The 22,066-nt window shown below is 55.9% G+C and overlaps 1 protein-coding gene and 1 long non-coding RNA gene across 5 annotated transcripts; one reads left to right on the top strand and one right to left on the bottom strand.

The window, feature by feature from the left end:
• Positions 1 to 40: 40 nt before the first annotated feature.
• On the bottom strand, positions 41 to 4,600 carry LOC135576426 (uncharacterized). The gene is made up of 3 exons (XR_010468153.1): positions 3,621 to 4,600; positions 637 to 2,764; positions 41 to 295 (listed from the first exon to the last, which is right to left on the bottom strand). It is a non-coding gene; the product is annotated as an uncharacterized LOC135576426 (long non-coding RNA).
• RIMS3 (regulating synaptic membrane exocytosis 3) lies at positions 3,396 to 22,010 on the top strand. Of its 4 annotated transcripts, none has more exons than XM_065041642.1 (7): positions 3,396 to 3,679; positions 11,126 to 11,375; positions 12,396 to 12,537; positions 12,655 to 12,767; positions 13,775 to 13,876; positions 14,072 to 14,211; positions 14,443 to 22,010. In XM_065041642.1, the coding sequence occupies exons 2-7, from the start codon at positions 11,162 to 11,164 to the stop codon at positions 14,653 to 14,655; spliced, it is 924 nt and encodes a 307-aa protein (XP_064897714.1). In that variant the 5' UTR covers positions 3,396 to 3,679; positions 11,126 to 11,161; the 3' UTR covers positions 14,656 to 22,010. The 4 variants fall into 4 exon arrangements, with proteins under 4 accessions (XP_064897714.1, XP_064897715.1, XP_064897712.1 ...); XM_065041643.1 differs by lacking the exon at positions 3,396 to 3,679 and adding an exon at positions 4,538 to 4,627; XM_065041640.1 differs by lacking the exon at positions 3,396 to 3,679 and adding an exon at positions 9,224 to 9,439.
• The last annotated feature ends 56 nt before the right edge of the window (positions 22,011 to 22,066 follow it).

Raw genomic sequence — 22,066 nt, 5'->3', positions numbered from 1 at the left:
CATGCTGCTTCAGTATTTTTCCCATGAAAAAGTTACATCCTTAAGAGTCCATCTTTGCCTCTTTATTGCACCAGAGGACAAAATCCCTCACGTGTCCTGCAGACACAGAGTTCGGATCCGCGGTTTCTGTTGCACGGCATTTGCCCAAGTGTAGGAAATGGGACAAATTTCTGCGTACGCTGCGGTTTCAGAGCTCAGCCGCCCCGAGGACTGCGTTGGCACTGAAGTGGGACAGATGTTGCAGCAACTCCTGCAGTTTTATTAAGAGTCTTGCAGCTTCATGATCTCAGGGTCACTTGCAAGGCAGCCGAGAGAAATAAAAGTCATGCTAGTTGTTTGGGTTTTTTAAAATTAATTCATTCTCACAATTTCTAAGCTAGCCTCTTTGTAACATTTGAGGGTGAAGATGTGCAATGCTCTACGGCCCCTCTTCAAAACGACTCATTTATAAATCAATTAGCCGGCGCCGCCGCTGACTTTGCTGCCGGGCGCAGCTGTCAAACCAACCAGCTGTTTTTTCCTGCTGGGAACCAGGCCCCGCTCGAGGGTTTTCTGCACAATACCCCGCTCCTCCTCCTCCTCCCGCCGAACCCTTTTGTGCGCCGCCGCGCCCACGACGCTCCATTTCCTCCCCACCTGCTCTCCCGGCAGCAATGGGCGCATTGTCTGGAGCCGCGCGGCTTCCCCAAGGATCGCAGCCATCTGCAGACACAGAGCTCCCTGTGTCAGCCCGCCCGCAACGCAGAGGAGCCAAGAAAAACAAGAGGGAAAGCAGCAAGCGTTTTTTCCACTCAATGCTTTATTGGTGCTTGCAGAAATTTGGTGGTGGTTTGTTGAGTTCGCGCTTCACCGACAGCTGGTACCTGCTGAGCCGGGATGCCATGGAGCTGCGCTGACTGCACCCTGGGGTTGGGGTTTGGAAAGGCTGAATTTGCTTCATAATTTAGAAAATTTGCACTTAGGGCAGAGATAATGCATCTGGCTTAGCCCTCTCCTGTCCCCCGGGACTCCCGTTACAGCAGCCCTCTGGGCTCAGCCCAAATCAGCTGTTGCTCTGCAGCAATTATCCCTGAGCAAAGAAAAGCATAAATAAGAAAAACCTGGGTGTAAATGCTATATGGACACAGACATACTGCCTTGTAGATTTTTGTGGAAAAGAAGCTATTTAGGACCAGATCTTGGGGCCTGTCAGTCCTGCAGATGCCCCCCGCACCTGATGCTCCTAATCCGCTTGTACTCACCTGGTCCATCTATATGATATTTAAGTTAATATATATCAATATGCCTGGACACATACACACATTTCTGGAGGCCCTGTGGAAACCTGGGCCACGTTATTGAAAAAAAACCCAGAAAGATAATTTAATGTTGCAGAGATGATGGTTTGGACGTTGCTGCAGGATTCCTTGGGAGACCAGAACATCTGGAGGACACTCTGGTGTCAGCCCCAGAGCTCTGGGTCACCCACAGCTTTTGTTCTCGGGTGGTTTGGGGTTTGAACTCGGCTCCTGGAACAGCGCAAGTGCTTTTACCTTCTCCAACCCAGAGAGGAGCACCACAATCTCCCAGCCTCCATCCCCAGAGATGACAAAAGTCATTTAAAAAGTTGTGAAATCCAGAAACCTGAACTTGAGCTGCAGATGAGCAGTGATGCTCAGCCCAGTTCTAACTGGGAGGCCCCGTTTCCAGTTGAGGACTTCAATCTTGCTGGCTCAGAACTGGGGTTTGGGATTCAGTTCAGCTCGCGTGGTCCCGCTGCAGGACCAGAGCCTGCAGCACCCTGGGGAGCAGCAGACGCATCTGCCCAGCACAGATCAGCCACACTGGCTCTACCAGTAGGATACTGGTGAGCACACGTGACCCGATGGCTCCCTGCAGAACGGCAAAAGGAGGTTTCACAGCATCTCTGTGTAGCTCCTTCTTCCTGCGAGAAGTGGGACATGGTGCTAGAGCAGGAGAGCTGCAGAGCTGACACGGCACTGGCAGCAACACGCTCGTCCCTGAGCTGCCCAGGGGACAAACCCCTCTGCCGATCCACAGCCTGGGACAAACACCTGCCTGGAGCAGTGTTATTCTGGAAAACACTGTAAAACATGCTGGGTTTACCCAGTCCCAGCATAAACCATCCTCTCCCCATATTCCTTTACAAGGTGCAGCCCTCTCCCTCCCCAAACACCAGCCCCAGATCCCCGCCAAGGCACTTCTTCCCCCTTCTTTGTGTTTTCCACTTCCCATTACCTGCACCTCTCGCTGGGACAAGCAGCAGCTGCGCCACGGGCCAATCTCTGCCTTGCAGAGCCAGGTAAAGGCAGCACGTGGCACCCAAGGGGTCTGCGGAATCCCGGGGTCACCCGTGGGACACCACGGTTTGAGGTGCCAACGACCATGTTGCTTACAAAGCCTCTTCCACACTTTCCACCATCCCACGGCCAGCACGCTCATCCCCCTGCGGTACCGTAAAGCCAAGCCCCACGAATCCTCTTAAGTGGGCTTTACCGGAGTAATCACATTAAACCAGCCCCCTTTCGCCAGCACAACACCAAAAGGTGAAGGAGAAGGCGGCGAGGAGATGATAAAGTGGAGAGCTGAGCTCCTTAACCAATTAAGAGACATTAGAGATGGGGGGGTCCCAATGGGATGCCAGTTTTTGCTCATCCCAATCAGCTGTGGAGGCTGTTGGTGCCACACTCCCCTGCCCCAAACACATGGGGATGAGCCCCCAGGTCACTCCTGATGGGAGGCTGGTGAGGGATCCCAGTTTAACCTGCCAAGAGAAGCAGAAAACCAGTTGGTCAGAAAGTTTCCTGCCAATTGAATGGAAAACTTTATCATTGGTACTTTATTATTGCCGTGAAACTTCATGTTTTATCATTGAAATGTGGCAGTTGAAATAAAATCGAACATTTTATTAGGATGGGAAGGAGGGGTGGTTCACAATTGAGTGGTGTTTTCACTATCTCTTCCCTCAAAACAATATGTTCCCAGGACTGACACTTTCCCCACAAAGCTGGAAGTTTGCTTTGATGAAATAGCTTTCCCTACCGAGATATTTTCAGCCAGTTTTTCTAAATATTACTCACAAAGGCCCCCTCCAGACAACCTCTCTCCCTCCCTGAGTTTGTTTATAAGCTTTGAATTCTGTTAGGAAACCATCTCCCTACTTCAGCGATGTTTTATCCAAGTTTCCATATTTAGTTCTTTCAGCTATTCCTGCTCCTTAACCAGCTTTCCTGTGCACAGCGCTGAGACCCGCAGCATCCCGGCTCTCCCCTTCCCCTCCCTGCACCCATGGGTGCCCATTGAGCACTGTACTAACCCACCCACCCAGGGACATGGTCCCAAATCACCCCAAGACCTTGCCCTCGATGTAAGGACCTGGCAGAGGCTTTGCCCACGAGGTCGCGTGTTTCCCCACAGTCTGGGATACGGTGGCAGCCCCGGACCCCCCGCCATGGTGTGGATGGGGAGCCCACTCAGTGGGAAATCTGAGCCCGGCGTTATTGTAGGGAAAGACAGAGTTAAAGTTGGCGAAGGAGGGTTTCCTCCTGGCACGTGGCTCCATGTCAGCCGCGGTGCGCAGCCTGCAGAGGGAACGCAGGGAAAGCGCTGGAGGAATTTACCATGAGTAAAAAGAGACGCTGCTTAGGGAGAAATTAGCGTTCAGATCCCGGGAGCCAAGGTGAGTCCAAGGGCAGCACGGGAACTGGGGCTGCCTGGCCCCTCCAACTTTCTGCTTCGGAAGGAACCAGGGCGCCAGAAGTCCCCCTTGGTCCTTGTCCCCCCGGGAGGGACGCGCTCACGCTCTGGTGGCAGCTAAAGGGGATCGGAGCTGAGAAGTTTATGTGATCACGAAGGAGCCAGTGCTGCGGCCACCCCGGCTGAGCAGGGACAGGCCAAGGAGCCTCAGGTCTGCTGGAGGGTCCTATGGGGAGCCCTGGAGTCTGGCTGGAGGCTCTTGGGGTCCAGGTAATAGTAGTGGTGTCTGGCCAGCAGCTTTTGGGGTCCACCTGGAAGGAGAAGGGTCAGGCTGGCAGCTCTTGGAGTCCAACTGATGGGTGTAGGGTCTGGCTGGCGACACTTGGGGTCTGGCTGGCAGGTGAAGGGTCCTGCTGGTGGCTCTTTGAGTCTAGTTGGTGGATGTAAGGTCCTTCTGGAGGTTCTTGGGGTCCAGTTGATGGGTGTAAGGTCTTGCGGGAGGTTCTCAGGGGTCTGTTTAATGGATGTAAGGTCCTTCTGGATGCTCTTGGGGTCCAATTGATGGATGTAAGCTCCTTCTAGAGGCTCTTGGGGATCTTGTTGATGGGTGTAGGATCTGGCTGGAGGCTCTTGGGGTCTGCCTGGCAGGTGCAGGGTGCAATCAGCAGCCCACTGGATCTGACCGACGGGCGCAGGGTCCAACCGGTGGTTTTCGGGGTGCAGCTGCTGGGAGCACGCAGCTTTCGGGGGGAAGGAGGGCACCCAGCAGCCCGGGGCCGGCCCCTCGGGGGATGCCGGCCCCTCTCCGCCGCCGCCCGGGCCGTCGGGGCCGGGGCCGGGGCCGGGGCTCCCCCGCCCGCCGCTCCCAGCAGCCCGCCGGGGCCGAGGGGAGGAGCGGGCACGGGCGGCGGCGGCGGCGGCGGCGGCAGCGGTGAGTGCCCGCGGCGGCGGGGCGGGCTGGGGCGCTCCCGAGATCGCGACCGCCTCGGTCCCCGCGGCCACCGGCGAGGAGCGGGGCCGCACCTGCCTCCGAGCATCCCCCGGCGGCGGCGGCGAGCGGGGCGCGGTGGTTTTGGGGATGCCCGTCGCGGATGCGGTGCCGGGAGGAGCGGGATGAGCGCTCCGGTAGCCCTTGGCGGGGAGAAGGGAGGGGTCCCGACCCCCGACCCCACTGAGACAGCCCCGGTGCTCCCCCCGCACCCCACGGCTGCTGACAGGGTATACCTGTTATCCCTAAAACATCCCCAGGCTCTGAGACGTGAACACCCCAAAACCATGGCTGCACTGAAAGCGTGGGGGCTGCGGCCGTGCTCCCCTATTCCCGAGGGCTCCCCCATCTCCGAGGGCTGGTTTAGCGGAGCCCTCCCGGGCTCGGGGCGCCGGGCAGCGTTTCCCAGCCAGCGGCTCGGGAACGGGAGCGCTTTCCCGTGCCATCCATCATCCCTGCTGAAAGCCCGTTGACGTCAACCCGTCCCGTGCATGCTGGTCCCCACCACCGGGGAAACGGGGGTAGGGACCGGCAAAAGCGGGGTGTCCTGCCTGGGGAGGGCTCGTCTTGGGGCCTCGTCCTTGCACTGAGCAGCACACATAACGCCAGCACCCACGTCTCCCTGGTGGCTCCAGCCTGTGCTGCCTACTTCGCTTTGGCTCTGCTTGATCCGGGAAGCCTGTTCTGCCCTCCGTGGTGTTTTGTGCAGGTGCTGTGGCTGGTTCTGTAGGGAAATCCTTTAGAGAATTGATGAGGAGGAGTGAAACGATGTGCCAGTAGGGGCAGAGCCCCCTGTGCTGCTCCCCCCTTCCCCAAACTGGGGTTACAGAAAGGGGGTGAAGTCTGAGGGCAGCATTGGCATCACTGGTCCCCCGCAGCGGGGAAGCACCTGAACGGGCCCAGGCTGGCCGGTCACCGTGTGCGCTGAGCTGCTGCGGAGCAATAGCTGCTCCGCACCTCGACACGGTCCCCAGAGCCGGTGCCACCGCCCGGGTGCTCACACGGAGCTGCAGAGTCGTCCCCACAGGAGCTGGTGGCCATACCAGGCTCTGCGATGGCCAGTGCTCGCTCCCAGGGCTCCTGGAAGCATTGCAAGGGGTGTTCTGAGGCTGAGCAAAACAACCAGCCCTGGGCTGAATCGCATCGCTTGGTGCCCAGGGAACATCCCACGGGGCTGCGTTATTTTGTTAGCGTGCTGACAGCAGGAGCCTGCGGATCCCTGCGGGCTGGCGGCGCAAGGATGGGCTTTGCCTGCAGGACAAACCCAGCGGCTTTGCTGCCAGGCACAGATGTCTGGGGTTGTCCCTCTGCACAGGACAAGGGGCCACCGGCCCGAACCAGCCCCGGCACAGCCGGGTGCACCACACGGCCCCTTCTCTGAGCAGTGGAGCGGCTGCTCCCGTGCTTCTCACCTCCAGCCCCAGTTTAGCCGTGTGCCCATTTCCTTCTACACCAACACCTCTCACGAGCCAGCCCTTCTGCTGTGCTCACGCATCTCTCCTGAGCGCGATGTACCTTCACCAACATCCCTTTGCCCGGGCAAACTCGTGCCGCCTCCCACGTCCCGACGCTCCTCTCCACAGGCATGGCACCTCCGGGCTCTCACTTCATCCCCATTTCATCCTCACGGGTGTTTGCTGCAGGCAGTGCCAGGCTCCCGCCGGCTCTTGGCATCGCTGTGGCTCACAGAAGTCTTCCTACGGCAAGCAAGTTTTCTGCTGATCCCTTAAGAAGCCTTGCTATAATAGTGCAGTCTTAGCATTTAAAAAAAGCAACTTTTTTTCCTGCAAACAGCCTGCCTTGCCCTCTGGCTCCTGCTGGGACCTGCGGGTTGGAGCGGACCAGGTCATGCTGCTGGCACCGGGGCCACATTCACCATCCTGCTGCTGGACATGGAGCTGGGGTCTCACAGGCTTTTGGGCGGGTTTGGTCACCCATCCTGGAGCTGCCGGGCCAGCGGCTTCATCCTGGGGAGCCCAACACGGGGCTGTAGCGTCAGGCATCCCTGCTGCGGGCACAACACGGTCCGTGCTTCCATTTGAACCCAGGGGGACTTCAGGACTCTTGGCCCATGTGGGAGACAGAGCCCCTGAAAGGCAAAGAGATATTTGCTAATGCAGAAAGGGGAGGGAATGGGGAGGCTGCTGGGAGGAAATCAGATGTTCTCTGCGAGAAGAGGAGAGCTGGTAGGAGCAGCAGAAAGCCGGAGCTGATAGCAGCCCTTCCCCTGGAGGAAGCAGCTCCATGAAATATTGATGGGATTCACACACAGCAGCCGAGCGGTGTGAGCTGCATTGCAGAGCTCGGAGCCGTGCAGCCGGGGAGGCAGCGGCTGCCGGGGGACGCGAAAAACTCCTTCCCGCAGCCCCTCCGTGCCGCTGGAGGTTGGTACCGGCGCCATCCCCATCGCGGTGGTGCCAGCTCTGGGTGTCTGCGCCACAGGTTGGGGTCTGGGTGCAGGTGACACCGCCCCCGACCCACCCCGCGGGCCACCAAAGGCCCTGGGCTGGTTTCTGACGTCCCCACTGCTTCCCCATGGAAGTGGCCCAGTTTTTGGGGCTGTGTGGCTGCAGCATCACGTACCCACAGCAGCTGCCGCTGGCGGCCACGCACCCGCTCATGCGCGTCCCCAGCGAGGTCCTGCTCTGTCCCAAACCACCCGTCACGGCCAGAACCAGCCCCAGGGTGCGGCCAATGCGGAGGCACCGAGTTCTGCTGGACATGCCTGGTCCAGGTGGCACATCCGTGGGATGAGCCTGGACCGGCAGGGCTGGCCGGTGCTGGCCGCGGTGCCACCAGCCCTGGCCAGGTGGCCGAGCCATCAGGCTGGGCTCAGCGGGAGCTGGCTGTCCCCCAGCCACAGCCCCGCCGGGTGGCTTCTGCTCCTCTGATTCTTTTATGTTGCCAAGGAAACGACGGGATTCGGCGCAGATCTGATTTAACTGAGCGGCAGACGTCACGTAGGGACACGGGGAAAAGGGACGGTGCGGTCAGGGCACTGGCCCTGGGCTACCAGCATCTCTGAGGGGTCTTAGCCCAAGCTCAGACCACTAGGCAGGGGTAGACATGGGTGCCCCCGGCTCTCCCCCTGCAGTGAGAAATGGCTGCGACGTTCCTGCCCGTCCCTCCCGGAGATGATCCGCTCACCATCCTTGTTACTCCTGGATGGATCCCATCTGCCAGGAGCATCCTCACTCCTGGGATTGCATGGAAATCACTGTGGCTGAGGTGGTGCGGATACAGCCGGGACTGAGGAAGGTGCAGGTTGACTGAGCAGCTTCATGATTCAGCTTTGTGTGCCTTTTGGAGAGCTATCCCAACTGGAGCAATGGGGCAGGAGCACACTGCAGGGTTTACCTTCCTCTTCCTCTTCTTCCTCCTGGGCACAGGCTTGCAAAACCTTGCACAACGGCCAGGCCCTTTCTCCAGGTGGGGGGCTGCAGCATCCTCGGGCAGGAGCTGCTCCCCCAGGACCCCCCAGCACAGCCCCAGCTTGGCCCCACTGAACTTCTCTAAGCTCCACTTTTCTCACAAACGGAGCACATTTAGACCCATCCTTTACTTTCAAGGTTTCTGTTTCCCATGGAGGTTGTGCAGGAGGATTAATGCTGTGCCTGCAGCACATTTCAGCCAAAACAGAACTTTTATGCCAGAATATAACTTTTATAACCTGCCTGAGCAATGAGACACTTAACTCCGGTAGCTGGAGTTACTCACAAGTTCTCAGCTCATGTGTGCTGAATCACACCTCTTCCTGGGCAATTAAATTTATATGAGCAACTGCCTATCAAATCTGAAGCAATTAATTAGAATTAAGTACTTTTAGGGGAAATAAGCCCTTGCCTGACTTGCCAATACAAGGAGCACATGCTTGTGGTCTGTGTCACTGCAGCTTGTCCCAATGCATTGCGCCCTGTTCGGTACTGGCAAAGCCCCATAACAAGCTTTTTCTTCCCCAGAAATGCAGATTTGAGGAATTACCTGCTCCAGACAACAACAGTATTTCAGTGCTTTCCCTCCATGCTGGGGGCTGCAGGACCAGCCCGGGGGCGAGGGGACACGCTGCCCCATGGCCAGGGCTCTCCAGTCCCATCTGTCCCTGGGGACACGCACTGTGGGGGCTGTGAGGGAGCAGACGGTCCCAGAACCCCTTCGCCTCCTTCCCTGGCCAGGCAGATCCCGGCCAGCCCTTTACCAAAACACCATTTTTTCCCATCCATACTTTGCCCCCTGTTTGTATCTCAGTGGGATATTTGGGGCCAGAGCTCCCTTGCAGCCCCAGTTTGTTCCTCACCCCATGTAGCCCCTACACCATCTGCTCACTGGGACGCAGCGGGACCACAAAGCTCTGTCACATCCTGAGGGTCACCCATAACCCCCCACCCTCCGTGCTGCCTCTCTCTCCACTTTTCTCAGCTCTGGCATCCCCCATCAGCTCCATGACACCCAGCTGGGGGTCCCAGTGGGGTCATGGGGTGCCCAAAGCCTGGCACAGGGATGTCCCCAGCCCCACGGAGGCGCATCCCACCCTGCCGGACCACTCTGCTCGGGGCTGGGAGGAGAACTGGGTCAGCTGTGTAACCATGGAGATGCTGAAGGAGATGCTGAAGCAGCGCTGGCACAGCCCCGCTCTCCAGAACCCTTTAAAGATTAACCAGACCCATCACCCTCATCTCCAGCCAGGGATGGGGCTGGGGGGCTGAGCCTCCTCGGCAGGGCGGGCGCTGCCCCGTCCTCCTCCACCTGCGCAGGGCGGTAAGATCCCTCCGTCTCCTCTTTTCCTTCGGGGTGCGACATGGGGAGGGCTCTGCCCTGGCAGCCACGATCGAAATGCAACAGGGAACCCATTTTCCAGCTGCTTTTGCTTGTCTGCGTGCTGTGCGTCGGTGGCGGGGGCAGCCGGGGGATGCTCCAGCCATGACACCGCTCCCGGCTGCTCGGCCGGTGCATGGGGGCTCCAAGCATCCCGCAGCCACCCCGGAGAACTTCTCGGCGCTGGTTGTTATTTCCGGCAAGGACGGTGTGTGGTAAGCGCTGGGGGGGCACTGCAGGTGCTGCCCCCCACCCCGGCAGCTTGGGGACACGTTTCCATGGCAGAGGAGGAAGGGGCTGGCATGTGATCCAGGCATTGTGCTGGCTTGCTCTGAGAATCCTGGTGGTTTGCAATATTAGAGGATAAATAAAATAAGAAAGGGTGGGGGCTGAAGGGAACACTGGTGGTGTTCCCTGAATCTCCCACCCACTGCTGGGGACAGGGAGCTGGGGACAGAGGTGGCACCGGGGATGCTGGTGCAGGATGAGGATGCTGTGGTGGTGCCGAGGATGCTGTAGTGGTGCTGAGGATGCTGTGGCGGTGCTCAGGCTGCTTTGGCTGTGCCGAGGATGCTGTGGCAGTGCCGAGGATGCTGTGGCAGTGCCAAGGATGCTGTAGTATGTTGAGGCCAGCTCGGTGGTGGGAACCATGGGCTCCGGTGCTCCTGGTGCTCGGGCACAGTCTCAGCACTGATCACCAGGTACCCCCGATGTCCCTATCCAGCACCTGCTCCCGCAGAGGCCAGAAGCAGATTGTGAAAAGAGATACGGGTTAAAATGACGGGCAGGGTAAAGCAAACCCCTTCAGGCTGAGGAGCGTGCGCTCCCCTTCCCTTGCGGTGGATTATCCGTGTGTGTGTTGTGCTGGCGATGATCCCATTAGTGCTGTGCTCTCCTGATCTAATTTGCTGCCACCAGAGCCCGGTGCTCTCCTGGCGGCTGAAGCGCCGAGCAGGGAAAACAGCAGCGGGAGCCTTTTGTGTTTTCCTGGCCCTAGAACTGACGGGGCTGGGTTGTGCCATGACTCCTCTTGCCCGTAACGCTGCGTGGAGAGGCCGGGACCGGGCTCTGAGCCCTCCTGCAAAGGGACGTGCGTTTGTTTAGGCACAGCCTAAAGTCAGGTTTGCAGGTGGGGAAACTGAGGCACAGGGGAGGGAAATGGTAAAGACAGAAAATCCCATCATTAGTGATATTAGTTACTAAACGCCCACTTGCCCCTGTTTGCATCCCTTCTGTAACTGATAAATGCGTGAGTTCAGTGGTGCTGGAACCGAGCCTGTGCCCCGCAAAGCCCCCGCATCGCCCCGTTCCCAGCCTTAGATGATCATCCAGGTTTGCATCTCTCTCTGTCTCTTTTGCAAGAGAAATATTTTTCCAGGCCCTGCCTCCATCCATTATCGTAAAGTGGCTTCACTTGGCCCGGAGTTAATAATTCACCTTTCCTTAGAAGATGGATGCTCCATCCCGCTGGAGTTTAAATATTCATGGGGAAGGGATGGCAGCAACCGCTGAACCGCGTCCGGCAGCCCTGTGGGGCCGCTCTGGGTGGGAGCGCGGTGACATGGCCAGTGCCACCGCCCGGCGTTGGTGGCATTGACATGTCCCCCTGCTTCCCCCAACAACGCACAGCTGATCCCAAGCAGCGGAGCCGGCGAGCGCCTGACCATGTTCAACGGGGATGCCAGCTCCTCGGCGGCCCGGAGCGTCATCCGCAGCTCCAGCATCAGCGGCGAGATGTACAACATCGAGCAGAGCGTGCGGGGCAGCGCCGACTCCGTCACCATCACCAAGAAGAGACGCTCCAGCCTGGGCGCCAAGATGGTGGCCATCGTGGGGCTGTCCCAGTGGAGCAGGAGCACCTTGCAGCTCAACCAGACGGGTGAGCGGCCGCTGGGGACACCCAAAAAAGCTGTTTGAAATCCCCAATGCTGCTCCAGGTGCCAAAACCATTTGCAAACCTGAGCACGGGGGGGATCTGGGCTCAGCGTCCCCCTCCCAGTAACGCCAGTCCCGGCTGTGGGCAGGGACAGAGCTTGGAGAAAGGACTTGTCAAGCACTCTGGCTCTGGGAAATATTTAAATGCTTAAAATAGCTTTTTAAAGGGCGGAGGAAGCAAAAGCCTCATTTTAGCGCAGGCTTTTTCTTCAGTTATTGCTTTTTTATTCTGGTTCTCGTTGGCATTTTGCAATTCGGGAGATGCTTTATAGAGAGGAGTGAATTCAGAGCCCTCCAGCCCTGCACATCCGAGGGGTTCCTGAAGGGGTTTAATTATCCCCAAAAGCCACGCAAAAAGTGCCGGAGCCCGGCAGAACCTCACCTGGGGCCGGCAGGACCGGGACCCTTTGGCTGCGGCATCCGGGGGAGCAGCAACCGCTCTGGGGGGCTGCGGGGTCAGGAAAACACTTCTGCAGGGACAGCCCCAAATTACGGGGACAGCCCCAAATTAGCAGGACAAACCTGGCCCCCCCAGGAGCAGCCGCGGCGCGGTGACAACACACAGACGCTCCCGCGGCAGGAGCGGGGCTGCCGGCAGTGCCAGGTCTGGATGCTCGTGTCCTGCCATCTGCCACCACACGGGACACGTGGCGTTGGGGACACTGTGACCGTGGGGAGGAAGGACGACACCAGCTCGTGTCGGGCTGTCAGCCGTGCAGAGGCACGATGGCAGTGGTGGGGACATGGCTGGGACACAGGCAGCCTGGGGGTCCCCTCCAGCACCGGATCGTGTGCTGGGCGCTGCAGAGCTTCACCCCCAGGGAGGTGTATAAACCACGATGGATAAATCATCGCAGGAAGGTGGGAGCAGCCCGCAGGGAGGCTCTGGCCGGTCCTTCCATCTGGTTTGAGGGTTTGGTGGCAGCGAGTGCTTCCCAGGCTCACTCCCCATCTCGGCTTCCAGAGGGTGGCCCCAAAAAGCTGCGCAGCAACATCCGGAGGAGCACGGAGACCGGCATCGCGGTGGAGATGAGGACCAGGGTCACCCGGCAGGGCAGCCGGGAATCCACCGATGGCAGCACCAACAGCAACAGCTCCGACGGCACGTAAGGCACAGGGGGTGGCACCGGGGGGACAGGAGCTGGGCACCCTCCCTGTGCTCCCAGAGCGTCTTGCTGGAGCCGCTGATGCTCCACGACAGCCCTTTGCTCTCCCCGGGGCAGGTTCATCTTCCCCACGACCCGGCTGGGAGCCGAGAGCCAGTTCAGCGATTTCCTCGATGGGCTGGGGCCGGGCCAGCTGGTGGGACGGCAAACACTGGCCACCCCGCCGATGGGTGAGTGCCAGCCCGGGGGGGGTCCCTACCCAGGGACAGGGGTCCCATCTCCACCCCCGCAGAGCAAGGGCTGCATTCTGGCTGGTGTGGGGCTGAGCAGGGCTGAAGGATGCTGCAGCAAGAGGGACGGGGCTGCGGGGGGATGGTGACACGTGCTGTGGGGGACGAGCTCAACCCGGCAGCGTCCCCCGCCGCTGAGCATGGCCAGCTTGGTGCATGGCTGGGGATGCCCTGGGCTGTTGTTCCCGCTGCCGGTTCCTTGTGCAGCCCCTGACTCGTTGTTGAAATGCCAAGTGTGTTTTGAGAACATCCAGGCTCACCTCGCTCCTGTTAAACCCCGCTGGGACATCAGCTCGCCCCTTCCCCGTCCCCATCTCCCACCCCCTGGGGCCACAAGGCAGTGAGCGACGGGGACCCGCCGGCCAAGGGACATACGTACGTACAACGGGACAGCGTAAGCGGGAGAACAACTTCCCAGCGAGCTCCCCAGCCACGTTTTCTCCCACAGATTCCCCAGGGAGAGGGGAAGGACCCCAGTGAAGTGCCCCCGGTGGGTACTGAGCCATTGACCCCTCCAGCCCTTGAGGGCATCACCCGGCCAAGGCACAGCCTGGGTAACCCCGGCTCTGGTTAATCCCAGCTCTGGTTAATCTCAGCCCCTTTTCCCATCACGGGGGGAAAAAAGAAACCCACGCTGTAAGGCTGGGGGTGGGGGAGCTCTCACCCACTTCTCTCTATGCTGCTCTCTCGGCTTTGTCCTGCCTCCAAATTCACGATTAATCAGGCGCCTGGTGGCGGGATGCTCGGTGTGCTTGAGCGCTGAGGATGGAGGAGCAGGTTTGAGGGTGCAGAAGCTGCCAGCCCTGGAGGTGACACCTCCCACCTGCTTTTTGGGCAGCGCCACAAAGGACAGAGAGCTGGTGGGGACCAGCCGGGGGCTGCGGCCGTCCCTGCTGGGGGGGTGGCCAGCGGGGAGGGCGCTGAGCGCGTCTCCTCCCCCCGCCCAGGCGATGTCCATGTCGGCATGGCTGACCGCAACGGGCAGCTGGAGGTGGAGGTGATCCAGGCGAGGGGACTTATCCCGAAGATGGGCTCCAAGTCCATCCCTGGTAGGTGGCTGGAGAGGGAAGGGTCAGGGATGGAAGGGATGCGATGGGGATGGAGGGGAGCGATGGGGATGGAGGGGACGTGATGGGGATGGAGGGGAGCGATGGGGATGGAGGGGAGCGATGGGGATGGAGGGGACGCGATGGGGATGGGTGCTGTGCTGGGATTCACTGTTTCTCACCCGTTTTCCAACGCAGCCACCTACGTGAAAGTTTACCTGCTGGAGAACGGCGTGTGCCTGGCCAAGAAGAAGACCAAGGCGGTGAAGAAAACCTGTGACCCGTCATACCAGCAGCCTCTGCTCTTCGAGGAGAGTCCCCAGGGCAAAGTCCTGCAGGTGATGTGTCCCCACACAGATACCTGGGGACAGGGAGGGATTAGGGGAGTGAGGACAGGGCATCACCAGCATCCTCTTTGCTGTTCTCCAGCCCGCAGGCTCCCCATCCCGATCGCACCCAACTCACCGAGTTTTCCCCCAAAACTCGCACTGCAGGGCAGCTCCCCAACACCTCCTCTGCCCCACAGGTGACTGCAGGGCAGCTCCCCTAACGCCTCCTCTGCCCCGCAGGTGATCGTCTGGGGCGATTACGGGCGCATGGACCACAAGTGCTTCATGGGGATGGCCCAGATCGTCCTGGAGGAGCTGGATCTCTCCAGCACCATAATGGGCTGGTACAAACTCTTCCCCACCTCCTCGCTGGCCGACTCCAGCATTGGGCCCCTGACGCGCCGGCTCTCCCAGTCCTCCCTGGAGAGCTCCACCAGCCCCTCCTGCCCATAGGTGGCAGCTTGGGGACAGGAGACATCCAAAACTGTCAGTGGATAGCTGTAAATATCCTAAATATCCTGTTCTTTTAATTTTTTCTTTCCCCTCTTTTTTTTTTTAATTTTCTCTTTATTTTTTAACTCTCCTTCCCAAAACAACCCCGCTCTCAACACGCTCCTCCCCGAGCAGAGGGAACATCGCAGGGGGAGCGAGGGCCCTGGGTTTGGAGGCAAAGGGAAGGAGAAGCAAAAGAACCCACCCCAACCAAACCCCGGCCGTGAGGCAGAGTGAGGGCTGCGGCTGCCGACCGGCCCCCGACTGTTACCCAAGCGCCGCGTTTCTGCCGCCCGCCCGGCCGGAGCAGCTCGGTCCGATCCATCCGGCGCCGCCACAAGCAGCACGTCAATGAGGTTTCTTTTCCTTGCCTCTGAGGAAAAGGTAGCTTTTCAAAGAAAAGAAAAACTCAGAAAAATATCCAACTCAGCACTATTTTTTCTTTTTGGTTTTGTTTCCAAGGAATGTAGCATCTTCTATTATGTAGCTTGCCACGTGCTAACAACACATTCACTCTCTGCAATATCTAAGAGACTCCGGGTCGACCGGGAACATCTGCCCGTTTGTTCGTTTTCCAACACAAATCCTGCGACACTGAGCAAGCACTTCTGGTGGCCATTTTTCTTTGGTTTCTTTTTGGTAGCATGTAGCCTGTGACCAGTGACATTGCCAAAGCGAGAGACTGAACAGAAAAAGGTGCGCTCACCTCCCCGAAGCGTACGCTGGTCTTACCCTCGTGTTCCACCACCCACCATGGGTTTGTATGGCCAAAGCGAGACCCAAAATAGAAACTCTGCGATGCCTCACGTGAAAATCCGAGTCAGGAGAAGGTGACCAGACGGAGCAGGAATATCGTGATGCTCGTTGATCGTCTGTATCCCAGCCCCTTCATTGGTGAGGACCAGCTCGAGGTCTGGGATGCTCTCCTGGGTTCCAGGATGCTCCTCCAGGTTCAGGATGCTCCCGGGGGATCCGGGATGCTCTCCCTGCGATCCAGGATGCACTCCTGGGATTCGGGATGCTCTCCTGGGGTCTGGGATGCTCCCTCTGGTCCAGGATGCTCCCCCGGGGATCCAGGATGCATCCCCCTGGTCCGGGATGCACCCCAGGGATCTGGGATGCTCCCCCTGGTCCGGGATGCACCCCAGGGATCTGGGATGCTCTCCTAGGGTCCAGGATGCTCTCCCGGGGTCTGGGATGCTCCCACTCTCCTCGATACCCAAATTCCAAGCAGGACCAGAGGGTTTCCCAGACTCTGCACCTTTCTCTAACTCTCGACTAGTCGGTACAGCTACAGGGGAACATCTCAACAGCATCTTCTGCTGATCTGGAATTAGGGTGACTGAGAGGTTATGAACAAAAGGACTAGATGCTTTGAATTTATTATCAGGATGAGTGGTTTTGGTTTTTTGTTTGTTTGTTTGTTTGTGTGTATGTTTTGTTTGTTTGTTTTTAAAGCAGCATTTTGGTTCCCCCCCGAGGGACCAGTTCTTGTAGCAAAACTAAGAATTACGGAAGCTTTTTTTGAAGGTGCCTAATGAAATTTGCTGAAAATACTCAGGGGAGACACCACTAGAAACTCTGGTTTCTTCATAAAATGTACTTAACCACAATGACTGTCCTGAAGGATCAGTTTCCAAAAGCGAGGAAAACAAAACCAACACACCAAAAGACGAGCAGTCTCGAGACTGGAAGAGGACAAGAGGTTAATGGGGAATTTTTACCAACCACATGGCTCTGACCTTCAGTCTTTCACACAAACCAACCCACAGCACAGGTGGGATTTTTTTTACAGTTATTTACTGGCGAAGCAGAAAAATTCACAATGCACAGAGCACAACAAACCCAACCTGCGGTTCTCTTGGGGACGCCGGGAAGGACGAACCAGCTCGAAGCTGCTGCCACAACGGAACGAACCCAAACCCAAAGGAAAAGCCTGTTGCGATGAAGCTGTTTTTCCAATCCCGGGGCTCAGCACAACCCTGCTCGGCGGCTGCTTTACCCGGCACCGCGATCTGAGCGGCACCGTTGTCACGGAATTTCAACCGCTCTTGTGGACTTTGGATCTTTACCGAATTAAAAGCGCTGTAGAGCTCTGAGGAAAGAGCAGCCTGGATGCTGCCGATGGGTATGGAGATACCGGGGTTCCCCAGCGTCCGTTTCATAAGGGATTAAATCCTCGTCGGCAAGAGCAGTGGGTTGATGGATCAATACGCTATTTGGAGGTGTGCGGAATGGCCACGTACAGGACCATGGGATGCGCCGAGTCTCCAGTGTTCTGAGGATGGAAACTCGGTGTGCTGATGGCTGAAATGGGAATAAACATCGGTTCACACATGACGTTCCTTCCAGAGCACCAAGCAGTTATACGAGGTCAGCGTCGACTTTCCCTGCCCCGGGTGCTGGATTGTTTCAATATACGCAAGGGAAGGCATCCAAAGAGGAAAAGCTTTGTGCTCCTTCAAGCTAACATGATTTGCTTTTGCTTTACCAACTCTGTTTCAATGGCAAAATGATAAATCTGCCTGTGGTAGGACAATAACCACATCCCCAGGGAAGGGAGCTCCGCAGGGGTTTTCTGCATCCCGCTCCTTCCCGGCCGGCACAGGAACCGCTGGCCGTACATTCCCCCAGCCAGTCGCAGAACTTTACTGGTCGCCCTCCCCACAAGCACTGTAATGATCTTCTGGAGCTGGAGAACAGCAACAGGAACACAGGACAGCGGCTGCCACTTGGGTCCAGCAAAAAGCTCCCTGGTTCCACACCAGCTGGAAAACCCATGGAAAATGCAGAGCAAAGAACTAGCACCTGGAAGGCGCTCCAGGGAAAACCCAACAGCTTCAGTTTGCTTTTTATTGTGGACTGACTGAGGATGCAGCGGAGGACAACGGTGCAGGGACCGTCGGAACAAACTGCACCCCGGTTCTTGCTCAGCAGCGGATTCTCCCTCATTGCCACGCGATGTTTGTGGGAACGACCCCTCCTGCTCCTCAAAAGGCTGCTGAGGTGGAGCCACCGTGACAGTGACTTCAAACGATTGTCACTTACTCACTAGAGTCACCAAAATCCATCAGGACCTTGATGTCTTCACTTAGAGCACAACACAGCCCGTCCCCCAGGGAGCTGGTTCTCACCCTCTGGGGAAGGATCCGGGTCAGGACCCACCTGCCACTTACATGGGTAAAAATAAATAGGAGAAGAGACTGAAACGTGCCCCGTTTACATCACAGCTTCAGGTCCCTCTTATTCCTTCACCCGCTGGACCAAGGGTCAAGATGTTTTCCCTCCTTGAACAAGAACAAAGAAGTTGAGACACCTGGTTGCTTTTCTACACGCGACACACCAGAAAACCCACAAGCTGCTGCACTCCGGGGTTTTTTCTGGGGGAATGTTCTATTGCAAAGGGCATTTTTTTTTGGTAAAAAATGTACTATATGATTTGCAAAAGGTGGCTGCACTGACTGGGTATTATGTGTTAGATTATTTCCTCTCTTTCCTCCACCTTCCACCATGAAAGGAAATTCAAACTATTTGACTTACTAGATATTTTCCCCTAGAAAGAATAATATTGAACTGAATGGGTTTTGCAGCTTGTTTTATCCCCAGCGGTGAGACACAGACCTTGCTAGATTACAACCAGCAGTAGATCCCAGTGTCAGAACAAGGGAACCTTCCAGAGTAACAGCAATGGATTTTGCCAAAATAGCCTTGAAATGATCCTTAAACATCCCCTAAGCTCTAGGGGAAAAAAAAGTCCCAGTTGTGCAGCAAAGTACAGAAAATACGACATGATTTCAAGCCCAGGCCTAAGTTAGCCCTGGCTTTTCTGCATGCCTGGAATGGGTTTTATTTGCCAAAGCTGAGGGACTGAAAGTGTTCCAGGGCACCAGAAGGTGAGAGAGGCTTCTGGGCTTGGTCAGAAACGAGCTCCAGTTCCATCAGCATCACCACACGTTGAAAGCCAGGGGGAGGACACTTAGACATAGTTTTCCTGAAATCAAGTTCGATTCAGAACCAATTACCCGGCCAGAAAACTGAACCTATGAAGTTGCTTTGGAAAACACCACAGAGGAACGGAGACAGCGGGAACCGTTCCCTCCACAGCACCTCATCCAGCTCTTACACCTTTTCTCCAGAAGCAGCTACAGACGTAGCTCTTGAGTGCAAATCTGAGACCAGAAACGCCAACAGGGAACCACTTCTGCTCCCCATCTTACACCCCTGCTCCAGCAGCGATCAGACTTGCCAAGTCAAGCCTGCATTTGTATTTGAGGAGTTATTAATAACACGTTTCAATACCTTTGCTTGTGTAAGTGGGCTTGCAAATACCCAGCAGCAGAGAGTTCAGTTTAAGAGTCTTTACCGATATAAGGCCATTTATAAAAACATCCCCGGTGATGTTTTTTCAGGCATAAAGAGTCCACCTTCTATTTTCTTCTTCCAGTTGACTCAGACACTTCTTTCCCAGATTGATGTGAAACGCTTGGACAACGCACATCTGTAAACTCCCCCAAGGGTGTGCATTGGGTTACTGATTTGGAACATAACCGCATTTGAGAGGTCAAGGAACGGTGTTCGGGCACCGTTCTTCTCAATGGCCGAATTCAAAGTCTAAATGTGTTTCGCATCGCAAACAGAAAAAGATATTAAGAGCTCTCTCCGCTTCCCTTTGGGTTTTCATGCCTCCGGACAGATCTGTGCAATTACCTGCAGTAAATGCAAGGTTTGCATCCCAGGATGTGCCAAAGGCTCTGATGTTTCTCTGGCGAAGCTGTTTCAACTGGAAGTCTTCCTTCTACTCCGTGTTCACAAGCATAGGAAACACCACAACCCTTGGCTGCTTGTTAGAGGTGCAAGAGGGATGTTTATGAGCTAAAAAGAAGGTTGAAAGCTGCAGAAAAGACTTCCTATGGGGGAAAACAACTAAGTGTCCACAATAAGAGCTGTCGGACTAAAGATGTGCTGTAACACAGCTGGAGTTACCCAAAAAGTGACCAGGTGAGACAAGAACCTTCACACCTTAACCAAGCTCGTCTGTATTTAGGGAAGGTTTAGGTTTTAGAAGCTGACTTGGAAGAATGTCCAGTAAAGGGCCTAAGTGTTTGTCTTGTTGTCTGAATAACCGCCACACTGTTCAACCCCGGGCACGGACACCAGGACGGACACGGCAGCAGGACACACAGAACAACAGCTCGGGTTCGCAGCTGCCACCCAGAGCTGGTGAACCCCTGTGCCTGCCTGCAGCTCCGATTATTCGTATACCTCATTATTTTTTCCCCCTTTTATTTTTGTTTTGTTATTAAGAACCAGAGCTTAGTGCACTCTTATCACATTCAGGTTATTTTTTTGTCGTTGTTGTTAACTGTGCAATGAAGAGCAATTCCATAGGATGCGCATCCACCACCCGCTCCCACGCTGGCTCCCGGGGGCTCAACCTCCGCTTCGTTTCGCACTTGCACTAATTGCTGAGCTGCAGGGTGAGGGAAGCGAGCGGCCTGAGCGCTTCTCCACCGGGGGGGATGATTTGGCCGGACAGTCGGTACCCCCATTTCATCCTTCCTGTTCCAAAGCATCCCAAAATCTGTGCGTGTTTGTAGCCCCCTCTTGGATGCGAGAAGCCCATGTTGCTGCCCAAACCCTCGCTAAAGCTTTTGCCCATTGCGTGGAGCCTGAGAACAGGCAGAAAGCGTTTCCCTCCAGCAGGGATTAGACCTGGATCGCATGGGATCGGTCCGTATAATCCCAATAAAAGAGGGGAACTCACCCAAGGCTGGCAGGGAGGAGCGTGAAGCGCTGGTTGATGCGGGGGGTCCCTGGTTGATGCGGGGGGTCCCTGGTTGGAGCAGCACCCCACCGGCCAGGGACCCGCAGTGGGTGTCCGTGGAACGTTCGTTAGCACTTTGAAGTTGGTGGCCTTGTTTTCTTAAAAGGGCTTGATCTTTTCATGCAGTTCAAAGTCAATAATCTTCCCCATCATGTTGTCCTACTCCCCACCTCAAAATTAAGCGATGAACAAGCACCTGGACTATTTAAGATATTAGCCAGGGCTAAAGAATCTGTCATTAATCTCAGAAGTTTATACCTCAAATATAAAAATATATACATCTGTCTTAGTAGCAACACTTGGTAAAGTAGCAGCTCTGAATTTGAATTAGACTTTGTCCTTGAATTAGATTACTAACAGCACCCAAACCCACAGAAGCACACAGAGAAAAGCATCAACTGATATTTTAGAAGTACCAAAGCTGACGTATTCGTCCTAGCAAAACAATTCAGAATTCCTATTTCTAAAAAAGACATAGAAGGGATCTTACCTGCAGCTCACAAATCCTTAAACACAGCCTATGCCTTTTAAACTGCATCGGCCCCCTAGAAAGTACGAGGGCACAAAATGCCGACGCCACCGGCAAATAAAACTTATATCAAAGGGTCCGAGGTCTTTAAAGGCACAAGGCGATGAGAGATGCACCCACAACTCGTTTTGACCCACAGCATTTCTCGTGAAGGCTGAGACGAGCATCGTGGCAGGTACATCACACAACCACGCGAGGACACGCAACCCCGCGCTGCTTCGCATTTCCATCCTAAAGCCCCCAACGAGTTGCATTAAGAAAAGTTACCTAAATTGTCCCAAAAGATTGGGATAGTCAGGACTCATTAGCCACGAGTTAATTGCTTAGCGTTCGATCTTTAACGCAAGAGGCAGCAGATGTCTCACACCACGCACACACCAACCTTCTGTCTGTGTGCAGCCGCTACCTGAGGGAAAAGCAGAATTAGGTGCAGAATTGATACAGAACCAACACGCTGACCCATCGTGCTGTTGGGAACCAGGATGTAACCGCACCGGTGAACCAATCTGGCTGCCTCCACTAGGCTTGTATTTTGTGATAAACTTTGCTTTGATGACAGATTCCTAAGTTGAACAACTCCACCTTAAAATCAATGCCACAGAGGGGTGAACTCGGGGGCCTCGAAGCCCCAGTTCTATGTTCAAGACAAGGGGATGGGCTTGTGATGGATACTTGAGAATGGTAATAGATTTAAAAACAAAAAGCAAATGGCAATTTTCTACCCGTGTTATGTAATGTTTTATATGTGCGTGGTCTTTCTTAATGTAAAACTCTTGTATTTTTGTGGTTTATATGCAGCGGGACTGATGGCTGTGAGGGTGCACGCTATTTTGTAAAATATTCTTAGCCAGTTATCCCAAGGAGGGAAAAAAACCATGAAGTATTCACATTTTCATTGGCTTGTACCTGCATGTACAGTATTGGGGCAGCAAGTGAAGATGATTAAAGCCAGCTTGAAAACTTTCTGTGCTTGAGTTGAGCTTCTCAGAGCATCCAGCCCAAAAGCACACATGTAGCTT

Source organism: Columba livia, chromosome 26, assembly GCF_036013475.1.
Source record: "Columba livia isolate bColLiv1 breed racing homer chromosome 26, bColLiv1.pat.W.v2, whole genome shotgun sequence".
Classification (NCBI taxonomy): Eukaryota; Metazoa; Chordata; class Aves; order Columbiformes; family Columbidae; genus Columba; species Columba livia.
Note: the sequence above shows the minus strand (reverse complement) of the source record. Positions and strands in the feature narration are given on the sequence as shown.

Coding starts and splice junctions, on each gene's coding strand:
- RIMS3 (XM_065041642.1), top strand. CDS start 11,162: ATGTTCAACGGGGATGCCAGCTCCTCGGCGGCCCGGAGCGTCATCCGC. Junction 12,538..12,654: donor AGCAACAGCTCCGACGGCAC/GTAAGGCACAGG, acceptor TCCCCGGGGCAG/GTTCATCTTCCCCACGACCC. Junction 13,877..14,071: donor GGGCTCCAAGTCCATCCCTG/GTAGGTGGCTGG, acceptor TTTCCAACGCAG/CCACCTACGTGAAAGTTTAC.